This window comes from Lucilia cuprina, chromosome 3 (assembly GCF_022045245.1).
Source record: "Lucilia cuprina isolate Lc7/37 chromosome 3, ASM2204524v1, whole genome shotgun sequence".
In the NCBI taxonomy this organism is placed as follows: domain Eukaryota; kingdom Metazoa; phylum Arthropoda; class Insecta; order Diptera; family Calliphoridae; genus Lucilia; species Lucilia cuprina.
In genome coordinates, this window is record NC_060951.1 from 51,956,061 (window position 1) to 51,972,996 (window position 16,936).

General features: G+C 30.6%; 1 protein-coding gene across 2 annotated transcripts in view; it reads left to right on the plus strand.

Moving 5' to 3' along the window:
• Positions 1-16,426, plus strand: part of LOC111686304 (transcription factor Sp9) — a 57,983-nt gene extending 41,557 nt beyond the window's left edge. Inside the window, exons 2-3 of one of the 2 annotated variants that reach the window (XM_046947574.1) lie at positions 14,026-14,384; positions 14,497-16,426. In XM_046947574.1, coding sequence (XP_046803530.1) covers positions 14,026-14,384; positions 14,497-15,910 — 1,773 coding nt within the window. In that variant the 3' untranslated portion in view covers positions 15,911-16,426. Of the gene's footprint in view, positions 1-14,025; positions 14,385-14,481 lie in introns of both variants that reach the window. The other variant, XM_023448660.2, reaches the window with a different exon arrangement.
• Positions 16,427-16,936: the final 510 nt, after the last annotated feature.

Here is a 16,936-nt window from a genome sequence, read left to right on the forward strand (position 1 = left end):
AATCCTGCTGTGATAATTTCCAGTTTTTATAATAAACCCCAAAATAACGTTTAATGATTTTTCTGTTACAATTTTTTTTTTGTTTATATTAATTGTTTTCTACCACTGATACAGATTTGTTTCAACAAATCTACACAAATAAGGATATGCCAGGCACAGGGTCAAAGGTGTTTAAAGCCGCTGCACGGCATGTAAAAAGATGCTGAATAAATGAATGAAATGATGCTCTTTTTTTAGGGTAAAAGGGATTTTTGCTCCTAAAATTTAAGATTTGGTTGCATTTCATCAAATTAATGATGCTGTTAAAAAGACGTCTAAATGGCACCACCAACAGCAAGCACTACATTAATAACAATAGCAACAACAACAACAATAAAAGTAATAATAAAATAAATTAGAGTATAAAATCAAGGTTATTTAAGGGGTGTTATAAGCGAGCGACCGAAATGTGAACAGCAAGCATCTCATCACTGTTGATGCCTGGTTGATGCTGATCATCATAAAAAAAATTATGCCAATGAAGTCTACTGTTGAATGGATGAATGCGTATGATGATGTTGGAATGATTGGATGGATGTATAGTTGTTGCTTGGATACATTGTGTATACAAAGTGCAGTTATTGGTAATTATAACCGCAGGCTATAAATGTGTTTGTGTTTCTAGCTTGCTCATCCCAGAACGTTAAAGTAGTGAGTGCTTGTCGTAGTTGTTGTTAAAACTATAATCTCCATAAAAGATTAAAAATGTGTTTTTGCACTTTTTTTGTTTCATTCTGTAGTTTTGCACATTTTTATAATGTTTACTTAAGCTTAGTGGTAAAAGTATAAAAATCGCCTCTTAAGTGCTACAAAACTAAAATTAGGGGAGATTTGTAGTAAAACTCACACAAACACTCATCATACTGATCTCGCCTAACAATAGCGGCCTAGAGTTTTGTATCTCAAGTATTTGGCTCATGCGCTATGTACTCGACTTTGCCATAGTATTCCATAGTTCTTAACAATACTAAACACTTGAGTTTGGTCTTTGTTTATGATTATTTATTTTCTATGCTAAAATAAACAAATATTTTGAATTTTAAAATATTCCACAAAATTCATGTTTTAATTTAGTTTTGTTTTTTGTATTTTTGTTATGTTTATGCTAAAATGTATGCTAATCTTTGTAAAATATCTTAGAATTGTGACAAGGATTTAGCAAAACATTTGGTTTAGGATTGATGTAGCATTCTAAAGATGGATTTCTGTCTAGTTTGCAAGGATCGTGAGTAAGCTGTTTACTAATGCGAGGAAAATATAAACAAACTTTTTTGTTTTTATAAAGAATTCAAGTGGTTTGTCATTGTTTAGTGTATATGCTTGGTAATTGTGTTCTGAAAAAGTAGTTCTATTGTTTGGTAGAGATTTGTCAAGATGAGAAGAAAAATAAATGTAAATATTTTAGAGAATAGTAGTAAAAAGTGATCTATTGATCATTAGTAGATCACTTGTTAGTTAGTATTTGTAGCATATGGACAAAGAGGACTTTTGAGCAAGTGTATTTGTTCTTAAGCTGGTTTCTTTCTTAGTATCCATTCGTCAACGGTCTTCTAAGGACGAATCGTTTATTGCTCGTTATATGAAGTTTCTAAATTATTTGGAAAAACATTCAGTATGAATTTTTTGGGAATTGAAGAAATGAATTTGAAAAATTTTAATTATATCAAAGCTAATTCTGCAATAACTTTTTGTTAGTTCCTTTCGGTTAGACAATGCAATAATGATCTTTCACCGCTGAGTCGTCGGTCTGTCATTACCTTGCGCTTATAATCTACACTGAAAAAAATCCATGCCTAATATATACGAAAAATGTCGTACATCGTTCGTTGTTTCGCACCACGAAATTCTTTCGTAATATATACGAAATTGTACGAACTATTTTAGTATAATACAAAATATTCTTGAAAAAATTAATTTACATAAATTAAAAGAAGGGAATTTTGATTAAATTGAATTTTACGAAATATTAATTTATTCAAACATTTTTCTTCATTTTAAAATAAATTTTCTAATTTTAGTTCAAAATTATTCTCCACACGAATTTTCAATTTTTTTATTAAAATAATTCGAGAATAATATTATACTTTTTCTTAAATTTTATAAAAATGTTGTAGTTTTATTTAATCATAATATAATTACATAATATCAATATGTTTAATTTCGCTAAAATTTAAGAAAAAATATTACGAAAGGTTTTCGTACTTTCGTAAAAATAGAAAAGGGTTTTATTAAATAATATTTCGTATTATATACGAAATTTTTGTAAATATTACGAAAATAGGAGTTACAAAATTTTTTTCGTAAAGTTGAGCATGGATTTTTTTTCAGTGTACATACTGTGAAAATGACCTAAAGATCTAGGCAAAACAGACGCCCTTTCAATCGGCGCCTTCCCAATTTTGGAAAGGGTAGCTGCACTTTCTTCTCGCAAGTTAGTAGTAACTTCCTCGATTTTAAGATTTGACTCCAAACCTAATCAGCTACTGAATTGTTCTTTAGTTTTTTAGTGTCCTTTTCGGGGCTTGTTGTAACCACCCTTCCAATCGGCACTTTCCCCATTTTCAATATTAAAGCTTTAGGGGCGAAGTAAACCCTACCTTTATTCTTGGCAATTCTAGCCATGGAATTCTTGTCGATACCTATTACAAATAGAGTTTCCTCAGGATTATCTTTCCTGTAAAAGACATCCCATTTTTTTACAACCAGCTCAGCATTTTGACCTCCAAGAATTTCCATCCATACTGATGTTCACTGTTCTTTGCCAAGCCCAGTTTTGCGCCATTCCCAGCATCATAAACTTGTTGATATTTTTTACAATAATAGAAATTTGTTTCAATAGATTTAATAGTTAGTCCAGGAATTTGTGTTCTTTTGTAACACATAACTGCTGCGGCACTGCTGCAGTTGACATAAATTATAAAATTTAATGAAAACTGCTAATCAACACTAATAAATTTTATTTAAATCTAGTTTTATTAACTGAAAATGATTTCAGACTTTTAAGCATACTATTTATAAATATTTTCTGCAAAAAAAAAAAAAAAACAATAATTTCATTTGTTTGCGTGACTTTTGAGATATTAGTGCATGCGGTTCTTTTTTTCAATATTTTGCAAAGAATTTTTAGAAAATTGTCAAAATCAAACATTTCATATTCATAATTTGTAGACAGTTTATTTGTTGTGCGTGTATTTGTATATATTTAATATTTATTTCTATTTACAGTGTCTGACATTTTCGTGCTTCTAATTGCTGTTTGTTTATTATAAATAATGGCCCACTAGTCAGTCATTATAATAATTATAATTAAGAAGCGGGAGAAATTAAGCGACATAGAGACAAAATCAAAAAAATTTAATAATATTTAAAATAAATTATAAAGATTTGATATATCAGAAAAAATTTGATAAATGATGTAGACATGTTATAATGAAATAAGAATCTAGAAATGGTCTTTTTCTAAGTTTCGTCAAATTAAGTTAAACTGTATTTTAAGCTTAAAGGTCAAAGGTCATCTGGAAATACATAATTAAGTTTTGTTATTTAATTAAAGTAGTTTTTAACAAGAAGCCATAAAATTGTTCTACAATGGCGCCAATATTTACATAAACTAAAACTTATTACAAAAACTCCAATAAAACTCCTTTTTGCTAAAAAGCTACCGTATTTAACTTACAAAACTAAAAACAGTAAATTAAAATTAAATACCAAACTCAATCGGCAATTTTTATGCTTTCAAAATTAAAACTTTTAAAAACCAAATAAATACTAAAAAGCAAGTTAAACAACTGTAGTAAAATTGAAAGTTAAAAGTCAAAGCAAAAATAAATTAAATAAAAAAATAATGCCTTAGGCCACCAAATGCAAGTTATGAAATACAAGAAGCCACTAACGTTCAGCTAGAAAGCCCCATTACTGGGAGTATATACAGAAAGGAAAAGAAGTTCTTTAGACACAATCTAGTTCTTTATGAACAAACTTCGAAGTGTAAACTAATGGTTTTCCAACTCATCCTAAGCATTCAGTTTAAAATCTTGTTCTTTGGCTTTAAATTTTAATTTACTTACAAAATCCTTAAAAAGAATAACAATCTTGAAATTTTTCCTTTTTTTTATAAAACTCCATCTTAACATGCTGAACACATTTTCTGGCAGTAGTAGTTATGAAAATGAAATTAAAAAAAGCGTGGGAACAGTAAAGTTTTTTCCTTTATACATATACATACATATATATTTTTTAAATATTAACAATAATAAATCGAACAACAAGTCACAAGTCAAGCAACAGCATCATAAAGTTATTTCTTCAGCAGTAGCCCAATATTTTCAAAAGGATTCACTTTTATTCAACATCACATGTGTTCGTCTTTTCATCTTTTACTTACTGGGTTAAAAGTACGTTCGAGTATGTGTAGTAGCATGATCATAGTCAGCATTTCATGGACAGTCCGCTTGAACATGGTCTTCAAAATAAACTTAATTTAAGTTAAGAGTTTGGGCAAAGGGCTCAACTACGTTTTTAAGTCATTTTATTTAAAAGTTGTTTTTTTATTTTATTTTAACGGATTCAAAAGAAAATTGTATCGTGCCAGAAGTTCTTATGAAGGTTGTATAAATAATAGTAATAACAGAGAGGGCCAATATTATAATAAGTTGTTCAACTAAGTTTAAGTTAAATTCTAAAAGCATTTAGGATTTTACCCATGGGGAAATGACCATCAAAATAGTGGAAGAGACTTGTAGGAAATGATACTATTATCGTAGATAAGTATTACTCTTGAAAGTCTGTCTTATACCAAAGGCTTGGATTTTCACTAAAAACTACGTCTTATGCTAAACACTTACAATAAGCTTAAGACTACGTTTTCAATTAATATAAAACGTTGTATACTTAATACTTTTATATAAAAGACTGTTATATACTGAATGGTTAAGAATACTACTACTAATGACTAAAACACGTTTTAAAATTATACACGATTAGTTCCAAATTGGACCCAAAGTGTTTATAATTTTTCAACAACATACGTTGTCAAAGCATGTAAGGATAGTTATCAAAGTAACAACACAATGTTGTCAAACAGAAAATTTCATTGTCGAAATGATAACGATTCGTTGCCTAAATTACACCAATATATTGCCGAAATGATATGAATCGTAATCGAAATGGCAACAATGTGTTGCACAAAATTACAACGTTGGTTGTCAAAATTACAACGGTATATGTACATTTTTTAAATGTTGTCTAAATGTTCAGTTTTAACAACGGATTGTATTAATTTCTGTACTTTTCTACAAGGAAAGGCTTATACCAAAGATAAAGTCCTACATTACTCCTTATACTAAAGTATAAGTATATTACAAAGACTACATCTAATACTGGAACTAACAGTAAGCATACAACAGCACTAAAAACTACAACTTCTACTAAAGACTCCGCCTAATACTTAAAACTTTTTCTGATACAAAACGATTAAATAATGTCATATTTTGCGCCTTAGCTTAGCCACTCCAGTCTTAAAGCTCGCTGAATTTTATAAAAAACAATTTTGTACTCTTCTAAGGAAAAAGACGAAAATTGTAAAATTTTCGCTAAAAAACAAAAAAACAACGAATCAACAAGAACTTACGCACAATCACGAGTTTAACAAGAAACAAAAACTCATTAACAGGAATAAGCAAAGGCAAAAGAACTTGACCAGAAAACCAAAAATAAAAATTAATGAAGTTTTTTTCCTTGAAAGACAACAACAAAGTTTTTAAAGATTTTTTTATTTTAAAAAAATTTTTAAAACTTATGAAATCTGTCCAAAAAAAAGTTAACAGATAATTACCCCTATAAATTGTATATGAAAACAAAAAATAATAACACAAGACCTTAGCAGGACTTGGCCACGATTTTTCGAAATAATGCATTAAAGTGTCTTTAATGTGTTCCCATCATATTACCAGTTAACCAAAAAAAAAAAATAATTTAGATTTTTTCTTTTATTTTTGTTGGAGGAAGACTTAATAAATTTTCATTTTATTCTGGTTTTACTGAGGCCCGTTTTATTGATAATTACTTTAATTTTCTTATTACTAAAAGTTTGTTCTTTTACTTAAGTTAGTGGGTAATTTGAGGTAGTAAGTAAGAGGGGGAAAAGTTAGCTGGGGTGTTTTTGTAGAATGGTCTGCAAATGACTGCGTTAAGTATGAACACAAAAAGCTGAAAATCATCATGATTAACTGACCACTTATTAAAAAATATATAAAACAACTTTTATTTAGCTGCAGTAAATTTAATGTTGACTTTAATCAAACATATGGTCAAACCCCCTTAAAAGTATCTAAAAGAAAATTGTCATTGTCATTAGAGCCTTTTTTAAAATCATTAAATGTCTACTGTTATCTGAATCCCAGACAAAAAGCCAATTATAATGATACTTGTTGTAGAACATATTAATTAACTCTCTTAAGCTAATTAAAATGAAATCTAATCATTAAAGAGAACTAATTATTGAATTATTGAAAACAAACTGTTTGTTAAATAAAATGATTTTTTTTTTGAAAACAAAATCCTTGTTTTTATTAAATATGCGTACATGTTTAACAAACACGAGCCATTAAATAAATTAAACTTTTTTGTTTAATAAAAAGTGCATGTTTATTAAGTAAAAGTTGTTTAACAACCAACATATTTATGAGTATTTAATGCAAACAACAATTTACGTTGCCAACACATAACTTGTGACATAAACAACAACAAGTGCTTGAACAGACAATTTACACTTAAAATTTATTATAATTTTGTTTTTTTTTGGAATATGTTAAAGGGGAAAAAATAAAAAAATCAAATATATTGCAAAAAAAATACACTGAAAGATGAAATGAATTGCGTTGAGTGGACATAAATGGTAGTCAACTATTTTGAGAGAAACAACAAATATGCTACTTGTACTAGAAAAATATGCTTACTAGACATGTCTTATACTATAAACGTCTTATACTAAAAGCTATGTCTTTATATTATAGAAGAGTCAGTCTTATTATTTTTTGATATTGAAAACATTTGTCCAATTCACAAACGACGTCGTATCGTTGTAGCGTTGTATGTCATAAAACTTTTGAAACAAAAAGAAATCAATATTAAAAAAATTACGACATACTACGATACAACCATACAACTCCAAATGTGAATTGAACAATTTAAATTTAGACTTCAGATTATTTTGTTAAATAATGTTCAATTTTTGTAAGTGTATTTGTAAAGTATGTATGTATGTTTAAGGAGAAGGCGTAAAGTTGTTGCAATATTTATAAATACAACAGTTGTTATGACAAGTATGACATAAAATTGGATGTAGATTAAATACATTTTTTTGCATATAAATCACATAAAAAATAAATCAAAATTCAACAAATATACTTGAATTAAAGGTGTAAGCTAGCAAACAGCAACACCAAAAAAAAAACAAATAACATTAAAATTGACACAAAAACAAATTTGTTAATAAAATTTAATAAACAAAAAAAATCAAAGCAAATAAATCTTAAAAATAAATTGAAGGTAAAAACAATTAAAATTAACATACAAAATTAAACAAGAATTTCGAAAAAAATAACATAATAAAAAATACCATAATTTTATAACAACTCAACAACTTGTTCTAATTTTTATTTCTTAGAAATCAGTTGCACATTTCTAGAGCACAACTACTTTATTTGATATTATTATAACTGTTGTTTGGTTTGAACTTTATTTCTATTTAACCATAGAAAAAAAGAAGAAATTATAGTGTTTTTAAAAAAAATTACAACAGTTATCCGCCTTAACTTTGGCCTTCTAAAGAATTGTAACCCAACTTTAAACACAGTTGCAATTGAAAATTGCGGAAGCAATTCATTCTTTCATTCACCATGGCTACCAGTTGATAAATAATTATCAGATACATACACACATGTAGTACAATTGAACTTGAATTTTTTTTTGTTCAACTTTTGCTAAAATTGTTTGTCTATCCTGTCTTAAAAAATCTAACTGCCACCATTTCTAGGAGTCTTTTACTTTTCTTGGTGGTTTTTAATGGTATTTGGTTCATGATTTCAAGAAAAACCTTAAGTTTTGGTTGCTTTACAAAACGCACGTCTAGAGTTATAAAAATGTTCATATTATATGGTTGTTAACAAATTAAAATGATAGCAAATGGACAGACAATTGTAATGGAGCTTTATTTATAAAATTTTCAGCCACCAATAAAAAAGAAAAGTGCTTTGTGAAAATGATTACACTGAGAAAATAATAAAATGAAATACCATGACTTTGACTTTTATCATATTTTTAGTTTACCATATTTTAAGTGCAATTTGTTTGTTATTTTAATAATTTTTTGTTTAATTCTTTTATTAATCAAAATAAATTGTAATTTTTTTTAAGTTTCAGTGTAAACATTTTATTTTATAAAAACCATGACGTTTGCTTGCTGGAATCATGACTTAAACTTGAATTTAATTGCTGCAATTACATTGTCGTCTTAACTTACTCTACAAAGAATTTTTTCTTAACGAATTTGCTTTAAAATGCTGAGTCAAGAGTAACAACTACATATACAAAAAATATGCCTGGATTCAAAGATTTATGTGTGACGATTTGCTCAATAAATTTATTTCGATTTTTTTTTATTGAAAAAAAATTTGATAAATGTTTCCTATTTAAAAGAAGTTTATCATGAATATTGTTCATTGAAGAAAATTCTATTAATTCTTTCTTTAAAGAATAATACTTTTTATGCATAATATTTTTGGAAATTTAGCTTAAATTTTACAACATATATAAAATTCTATACCTGACTCAATCGTTAACTTTAGCAATAATAAAACAGATGTTATTTTTGTTTTCCTAGAAAGCATGCCCGGTTTATGTAAAATTTGGATCGCGAATATAAGGAACTTATAACGAATTGTCAGTGTTTTACATGAAGACCTGCCTTGACGGCCTTTTTCATCCACTTGGTAGACTCGAGCTATGTAATCTCTTGCCATAGCAGCCCCGTTGAGGAATGACTGGCAGCATAGGCTCAAGCCTAATGCACACCGTGACAAGCAATAACTCCAACATAAGTTAAAATCAATATTCTGGATATACCGAAAGAATACCACCCTTATGATGCCATGAAAGATTGCATTATTCATCATCTTATGACCCATCCAGTGCATTCCTTAACCTCTTAAAGCCCGAGCAATCACACTACTGAGATGGGCCTGTTGTCCTTAAACCAACATTATCTCCCCGCGATTTAGGTTATTAAACCTCAGCCACCACGTTGATCCCGAAGGAACCTCAACCAACTGATCAGTCAGGACAAGTCCTGCGAGCAACTGGCCACCCGTAGTACAAAATTATCTGGTTAGACCCATGCCAAATCATTCCAAGGCGAAGCCTAGGATACATTTACATCACTAGTTTATAGTCCCTGCAGACTAGAGGTAATGGTAGCACTTCTTTACCCCAGGATTACAATAACACCAAGGTGTGGATTTCAGAACATTGATTTCAACAAAAAAAAAATTACAAACATAATAACAAACTTATCTCACGAGGTTGAAGTTTACAAATATATCGATAAATTTAAATGCTAAAAAAACTAAATTAATATTGAAAATTTAAATTTCATGATTAATCGTTATTACCACAATATTTAAACGTATCGAATACCTCTCTTTAAAGCCCACCAAATTCAATCAACAACGATTAAAGCATGTTTATAACATTATTTTACGATTCAACATGTAAACATTGTTTCAAAAATTTGTAACGCATTTTTTTTGTTAATAATATAAAACAAAAAGAAAACGCTTAACAAGTGAATACCAATTTGATTGCTTTTCATTTGATTTAATTTCTCTTTTAAACAATAGACCGCCTTTATTGTTCAACAAGTTAAGAAAACGAAACGGTGAAAAATATTCCCAGGCTATGCATGCAGACTTGGTATGGCGCCAGTTTGACATTTAATTTTGATTGACCGAGTCTGAGCCCTAATTTCTTTTCAAAATGAATAATGAATTGTTTTCCAATTTGTGGCGGTACATTTGTAAAGATCCAATCGAACAACAATAGAGAAAGAGAGAGAGATAGAGGGCCAACAAGTAGAGATCGATCGGACAATGTTGTATTGGTTATAGCAAATGTAAAAAACTACCGTAATTGCACTCGCTATGATAAATCTCTCTCACCTTTAGTAATTAACCAAAAAGGGAACCGAAATTGAACAGGAGAAACTGTTTAAAACAACAACAATGTTAACCACCCGCTAACATCAAAGGTTAACACGCGCTTCTTATTGTATTCATTTGGTGTTGCATTGTACTAATGGGCAAGTGTATTAGTATCTTAACTGATTGTATGGTTTCGGACTCTCTCACTTCTTACATGATAGCAATACAACCACCACACACTTGCTGCTGCTGCCACTACATAAACATTTTTTTGTATTGTTCTGGTTCGTTTTTAATGTAGATGAATTTTGATTTTATAGCCTCATAAAATAAAAGTGTTTCTCATTTGTACCTCACCTCAACGAGCTGTCAAATTCGATTGACTTTTTGTTTTACTTATCTCTCTTCTCCTCTACCTCTCACCCACATGCAAACTCAATTTGTATGTGTAGATTTTTTTCAAGTGTTTTGTATTCAAAATCATTAACAGTGACACCTGCTGTGAAAATTATGACACCGCCTCCCTATTGATGTTCTTCGTTCTCTACGGCAACTTGTTGCCGCTATCTTAACGTAAAGGTGCTGAACATGCCGAGTTGCACTGATAAGTCCAGCATTGTATGAATACAATATAAAAACTGCATGGTGTTAGTGGACAAACGGACAATAATAAAATCACCAACCAGCAGCAGCAATAGTAATCGTTAGCACCGGTAGTTAGTAATGGACCTTGAAGTTTGTATATTGCATTTTCAAACAATAGACTGTCAGACCACCATCAGCCTTTTTTATGTGTGTTAAATGTATTGGGAGAAAAATCTTGTTGCACTTGTTCAAATTCGAAATAAATTTTAAAATAAGGAAACAAGTGCATTTTTGTTCCTTTTGTTAGAGTTTTTTTTTTGCAAGTGCTGCGTAACGAATGATTGTTAATGTTGACAAGTGCAATTTTTAGGGATTGTTCTTAAGAGATTTCTTGTTTTTAAGTTGGTGAAATTCTATTGTTTCATGTGGCACCAGTGGCATGTACTACAGGGTTTTGTGTCTTGTTACTTTTTAATAGTAAATAGAAAAGTGTGGAAGTTTATCCTTGAACTAATTTTTAAACTGATTATTAAAATATATGTTTTATATTGCTTCTGTAGAGATTTAGAGAATCCTAGTATAATTATGTCTCCCGAATGAAATTCTATAAATATAGATTTTAAGGTTGCCAGTATAATTAACTGTATTCAAGGGCTTGAAACGCATTTTATAATTCAGATTTTGCCATTCTATTCTATGTCTAATAACTAAGTATTTTGAAGCTTATAGGACGTCTCTAAAGATATTCTTTGTACGGACGTCATTAGTCGCTTTTTAACAGAAATAAGTAAGCTTAGAGTCTGTTTTAAGACAGACTCTAAATCTTTCAACTTTAGAGGATCAGTTGAATTTGATGGTTGATGTCAGCCGTCATTACATTCTCTAAAGTATGATAGATTTAGTTAATAAAATAATATAATATTATTTTGCATCAAAAACACAGCCTCCAGAAAATAATTTCTTAACATTTTCCTAAATATAATATACACGTTTTCAGGTGGTTACCAGTGAGTTCGCTTAAAACTTTATCCAATGCCAGAGAAAGTATTCCAGAGATTCATCTTCCACACCGCATGCTATGTTTTCTGCATAATCCATTCGACAAAAGTTTTGTTTCATCATTCCCACAGCATGTTCTATATATTTATATTCGATAAAGCAGTTATAATTGTCTGAGTATTTCTACAAAAATTATTTACACAGCACTATCAGACTACCACCAAATAATTAGGTCAATGGTTTCCCTTATGGGTCATAGTGAAGTTGGTCGAGGAAACATAACGAATTAACGATATTCTAAATTAACAAATGTCTTATCAAACTTCGCAAAATATCTATGAAATCTAAATTTTTTGTATTCATTACATTGATTTGGATATTATCGGAATAGTTCCTTTAACTAATTAAGGATTCTCCAAAAGATTGTTGTACATTCTCTTAAATGTACACGGACATTATTTAGACAGGATATTTAGATTTATGAACTTGATCCATACTGGTAAAACTTTCCTCAAAGTTGTCGTAAATTCCTTTAAATTTACAAGGAGATTATGTAGAGAGGATAGACTCATACTGATAAAATGTTATATAAATTCCCCAAAGACCATGTACCCTGACTCCGATAATTTTGACAGCGTCAGTAGTTTTAACGACTTGGAATGTTTGTTTTCCTTAACCATACCATAAACTGCTTTACATATTTGATGTCATTAATAATCATTAATTAAAAAAAACTGACATTTTCATTAAAATATCCAGAAGATTCACGTACAGCCATTTCACTATATGGTAAAATATTGATCGTCATGGAACACTATATTTTCGTTAGTAATGTACTTCTGAAAGGGTCAACAAGAATTTCACTATATTACCGTCAATATGTTACTTCAATTCAAGATCTCAATCAAAATTCCAAGTTAATGCATAATCATAAATCGATAGATCCATTAATTAATTAATATACAGCTATTACTAAATTCATTCTTATTATGCAAATAGTTATTTGTGATAATCAAGAAATATATTTTCAATAACTACATGTCATTATCCAATAATCGGGGAGCATATTAATTCCCACAATCTTTCCTAAACTCCTTCAATATAATTTAAATCCATTGAGGACCAAAAATAATCCTATTAATTTACACTATATTATTCCTGAGAAAAGCCAACTAAAACCCTTATCAATCTATATCAAGAAAAAAACCGCAAAATCAACAATTCCAGTTAAAACCAATCACAAATCTGGCGCTTACTTTTTCAAAAATCGCAAATCACACAAACTGGCTGATAAGGATATCGACGGCACAATTTGTTTGATGGCTGGCTGTAAGACAATACGATTAACAAATTGAACAACAAAAGTCAATGCCACACAAAAGAAGAAAAAACTAAAGTAACAAAAATTTAATTTTAAAGGAAATAATATTTAAAAAAAAGAAGAATCTTTTTAGTTTCTAAAGCCGCCGTTAAAGACAACTTCTTACAGGATGTATTTTTTAAAACACCACATGAGATGATGTGTTTTTTTCGAAAATTAAATGAAACATTAATTTTAAATGAATTTGAAATGAAATAAAACAGTATTCAAAGCAAATAGAATAGAAGAAACAAGTGTCAGGATTAATGCTCTTCCGTTATGCTTTTGAAATCCAACAATTTCAACAAACAGAGTGTTGAAGTCGGTTGTTCAGTCGTCGAACGAATCTCATACTGAATATTCTATGGATAGTCTGGAATAAAAGGTGGTGGTTTCATTTTGGTGGTGGTTGTATTGAATAGTGGTGTTTCACTTTTCTTACTGTCTACTATATATGTTTGTACGAGTGTGTGTGTGTGTCTATTGAGTGTTTGGCCTTAGTTTATAAGCTAATAACTTCCTTTTTTGGGAAATTGTTAAACAGAAACAAAAGAGTTGTAGACAAGAATGGTTGTACAAAATCAAGAGGTAGGAAATAAAAAATAAATAAATCAAACAAATTGTATTCTTCTGGTTCGTTTTTTAAAGAATTCAAAAAGAAATTAGGTAACAAATAAATTGATTTAGGTACAAAATTTATTGTACTTGTTTCTTGAGAAATTTAAAAGACCAAGTTAATTAAGAAAGATCTTGGGAATTAGTAAACAGTTTCCATGAGAATAAATATTTTTTTGTAAAGATGAGAATATTTGCAAATTACTAATTGCTTTTTTGGTTTCCTTACAGGATCACCCTAGCTTAAGAGGCACTCCCTTGGCTATGCTGGCTGCCCAGTGTAATAAATTAAGTAGCAAATCCCCACCACCACTGGCAGATGCAGCAGTGGGTAAAGGTTTCCATCCCTGGAAGAAAAGCCCCACCTCACCAACTTCGCAAGCTAACAGTAACAATAACAACACCTCCACTGGTTCAACGAGTTCAAACGCCTCAGCAGGTCAACATTCTCCCTGTGCTATATCATCGGCTTCCTCGACAAATTCATCAGTGGGCAGCAATATACCAGGCATCTGCTCTTCAGCAGGTTCCAATACTTCTCGGAGTATACCCGGCAGTGGCATAAACACCATGGTTAATATAACAGCCAGGTAAGATCGAAATACAATATAGTTTTCTTTTGACTATTATCTCTTTTTTTGTTTGTTTCTTATGAATATGATTTATTGATCAAGAAAATAATTTCAGCATTTATCCTTACAGTCGTCCCATAACCTCATCCTGCGCTGCTGTTACCACACCCTCGGCCTATGGCAGTGATTTATTCTATCCCAATACCTCTACCACTACCGGTGGCATGGTCACCGATAATCATCATATGCATCAGGGCTTGTTGGGCAAAGTGGAAGGGGCCACCTTTGGTTCGGTGTACTCCAGACATCCATATGATTGGCCGTTTAATGCGGTGACTGCATCAGCCCATAAAGCAGCAGAGGCTGCCAGTGTTAATTCGGGTTGGTGGGATATGCATAGTGCTGCTGCTGGCAGCTGGTTGGACATGGGTGGAGCAGCTGGTATGCATTCGACTATGGCCAATTATGCTACCGCCACTTCTGACTATTCTTCAGCCTTAAGTCATTCGCTTTCAAATACGGCTCATCTTTTGGGTTCTGGACAACATTTACTACAGGACACCTACAAAAGTATGTTGCCTACCCAAAGTGTGGGAGGGTTCTCGCTACCACATAGTTCCCCCTCTGCAGTATCGACAGCTTCAACACCACAGGCGACGTCTCCTACCACACCCTCACCTAGATCTCAGCGTAGATATGCTGGACGAGCTACTTGTGATTGTCCTAATTGTCAAGAAGCCGAACGTTTAGGACCAGCAGGTGTACATCTAAGAAAGAAAAATATACACTCCTGTCATATACCAGGTTGTGGTAAAGTTTATGGTAAAACTTCTCATCTTAAAGCCCACTTAAGATGGCATACCGGTGAAAGACCATTTGTATGCAATTGGCTGTTCTGTGGCAAACGTTTTACCCGCTCGGATGAGCTGCAAAGACATTTAAGAACCCATACTGGTGAAAAACGTTTCGCTTGCCCTATTTGCAACAAACGCTTCATGCGTAGTGATCACTTGGCCAAACATGTCAAGACCCATAATGGTGCCACCCCGCCAAATGGCATTAAAAAAGGTTCATCAGAATCTTGTAGTGATTCTGAGGATGTAAACAATCAATCCAATGAATCAAATGGTTTAAATAATTCGGGCAATGGCAGTAACAATACTAACAATGGCAACACTAATAGCAACAGTCATCCTGGTACACCCAATTCCCATCAACCCGGTACTCCCACACAAGGTCTTAATCAAAATTTACATTTGTCCTCGCCTCATCATATGTCGAGTGGATCCCCGGTTATGTTTAACCATCAGCAGCATCAACTGCATCATCAACAACAACAGCAGCAGCAACAGGTCCAACATCATTTGCATCAACAACAGCAACAACAACAACAGCAGCAGCAGCAACAACAGCATTCTCATCCTCATTTACATGCTCACAGCCATCATCATCACCATCATTTAGTGGGTAGCAATTCGGCTGCCTCCAGTCCCGTGCTAGATCATCACAGTACTTTAGTTGACATAAAACCACCCATGGTTTGAGGTTCACTAGGACCCTTTCTGTTTAGTAACTGAACAGAGGCCGGGTCCTATCTAAAGGATTTTATAACAACAATGGCTCTTTTTGAGGATGAAGAAAGGGGTGATTTATAAAGAAAGAAACAAATGTAATAAATTAAATACTTAATATTGTAAATAAAACTAATTATGGATTGTTAGTACTTAAACAATAAAATTACTAAATTAATTATAAATTATTAAGCTAAATTAAAATGAAAACGAATTAGAAAAAGAGCACTTAAGAGAGGGTATAAAGAGTTCCAAAAGAGTAAAAAGCTAAACAAGAAAACTTAAAAAGCACAACCAAGCTCTAAGAGAGAAAAGTGGATAACACATAAAAAGTACTTAATTAAAAACAAATAAATTAGTTAGAACTTTTAGCTAAAAACAAATAAATCCCTTTAACCAAAACCCCTGTACATTAAGAATTACAATAATTTTACAAATTAATCCAAACCAAACTCTCAACGAGCAATTTATAACAAATATACAATTAAAATAAAAAAATAAAATTCTCTTAATCCGCTTTGGCCTTTTTTTAAATAAAAAAAACAAATAAAATCTAAAATAAAAAAAAATATTTTTTAAAATTATTTTTAAAAACTACCAAGTATTTCTAGTCGTATTTAAAAAACAAAATAAAAATCTATTTACTATATTATGTACTAATTTTTATTAAATAAAATGCTTTCGTTTTTCTACTTAATTTGAGTTAAATACCAATTCTCATTATTTTTTTTAATAAAACCCTTAAGAGTTTTTTAAACCACTAATAAAACTCCCTTAAACCATTCTAGTTGTATGTAATTTGAAATGTAGTTTAATATTGTTGTTCGTTTAGCTTAAAACTTGAAAAAAATAAAATTAGTAAATAACTATAAATAATAATAATAAAAATAAATTGCTTATTTTTTCTAGTAATTTTAAAAGTACCAAAACGTTTTTAAATAACCCCTCTCCCACATTTTTAAATAAAACAAATTTGTCTTTGTAATTACAAAAGTAAAT